At 44.6% G+C, this 1,463-nt stretch overlaps 1 protein-coding gene across 1 annotated transcript; it reads left to right on the top strand.

Moving 5' to 3' along the window:
- The first annotated feature begins 519 nt into the window (after positions 1–519).
- On the top strand, positions 520–1,463 carry LOC105535927 (olfactory receptor 51I1-like). The gene is given in 2 exon segments (XM_011975178.1): positions 520–814; positions 817–1,463. Coding segments are annotated over 2 exon segments (942 nt in total).

The raw sequence follows: 1,463 nt of genomic DNA, 5'->3' as shown, positions 1-1,463 counted from the left end.
TTTTGTCCAGATGAATGGATAAAATAATTTAACTGAGAGACTGTATAGGAGCAGGGAAACTGAGAGTAGTGGAAGTTCATTAACTTGAAAGAATGCAAAGAGGAAATTATTATTGTTCGTGAATAAGTGATTTCCTCAGGAAGACAGCATAATTGTTGAAAAAGTAGTAATTGGAAAGAAGAGTTTTTGTCTTAGGTCTTGAACAAATTGATACCCATGAATTGAAGAGTTCAAAGCTTTAAATGTGACAAAGAGCCCAATAGAGGCAGGTGAAAAGGAGGGCAAATGGACTTGTCTTGCCAGCCAGATAAGCTGAGACAACCCAGGCCATTCATGAAATCTTGGTAACTAGGAGAGGCAAGGATAAATAGTCTGGTGAACTAAATGTATTAATGCAATAAATTATGGGACTTGAGAGTATGTGGGGGTCTTAAAATGTTAGGCAGAAACCATGGATAAAACTGTATATTTGTCTTCTTTACAGGATAGTGGCCCTAGAATCTAAGCAGGAGTTCCAGCATGAGAGGTAATTCCCACAACAGCTCAGGGTTTCCTCATTTCATCTTGACAGGACTCCCTGGGCTGGAGACCTCTCAACACTGGTCTTTTTTGCTCCTTGGTGCTCTCTACATTGTCTCCATTGTGGGCAATGCCCGTATCCTTTTCATTATCAAGAAGGAGTGGAGCTTGCACCAGCCCATGTACTACTTCCTATCCTTGCTCTCAGTTAATGATCTAGGTGTGTCTTTTCCCACACTACCCACGGTTTTGGCCACATTTTCCTTCCACTTAAGGGAGATCAACTTTTATTCTTGCTGGCCCAAATGTTCTTTATCCATCTCTTTTCCTTTGTGGAGTCTGGCATCCTGCTGGCCATGAGCTTCGACCGCTATGTGGCCATCTGTATCCTGCTGCGCTATGCCACCGTGCTCACTGATGCCCATGTGGTGCATATGGGCATGTCCATTGTTCTCCGCAGTTTCTGCATGGTTTTCCCACTGCCTTTCCTTCTGAAGAGATTACCCTTCTGCAAGGCCAATGTCCTCTCCCATGCCTACTGCCTGCATCCAAATCTGATCTGCCAGCCCTGTGGCGACATCACCATCAATTGTATGTATGGTCTATTCATCGTCATCTTTACCTTTGGCCTGGATTCTGCCCTCATCCTCCTCTCCTATGTGCTCATACTCTGCTCTGTACTTGCCATAGCCTCCCGGGAGGAGCGATTAAAGACTCTTAACACCTGTGTGTCACACATGTGTGCTGCTCTCATCTTCTATGTGCCCATGGTGTGTGTGTCTATAGCTGCTCGGTATGGGAGGCATGCCCCATGGTATGTACACACACTCATGTCCCTTATCTATCTCTTTGTGCCTCTGATGCTCAACCCTGTCATCTATTCCATTAAAACCAAACAGATTCGTCAGAGGCTTTGCAAAATACTACTGGCAACCAGGATTTGA

This window comes from Mandrillus leucophaeus, unplaced genomic scaffold (genome assembly GCF_000951045.1).
Source record: "Mandrillus leucophaeus isolate KB7577 unplaced genomic scaffold, Mleu.le_1.0 Scaffold1518, whole genome shotgun sequence".
NCBI classification, from domain to species: domain Eukaryota; kingdom Metazoa; phylum Chordata; class Mammalia; order Primates; family Cercopithecidae; genus Mandrillus; species Mandrillus leucophaeus.
The sequence above is the reverse complement of the archived record's forward strand: the minus strand, read 5'-3'. Positions and strand labels throughout refer to the sequence as shown.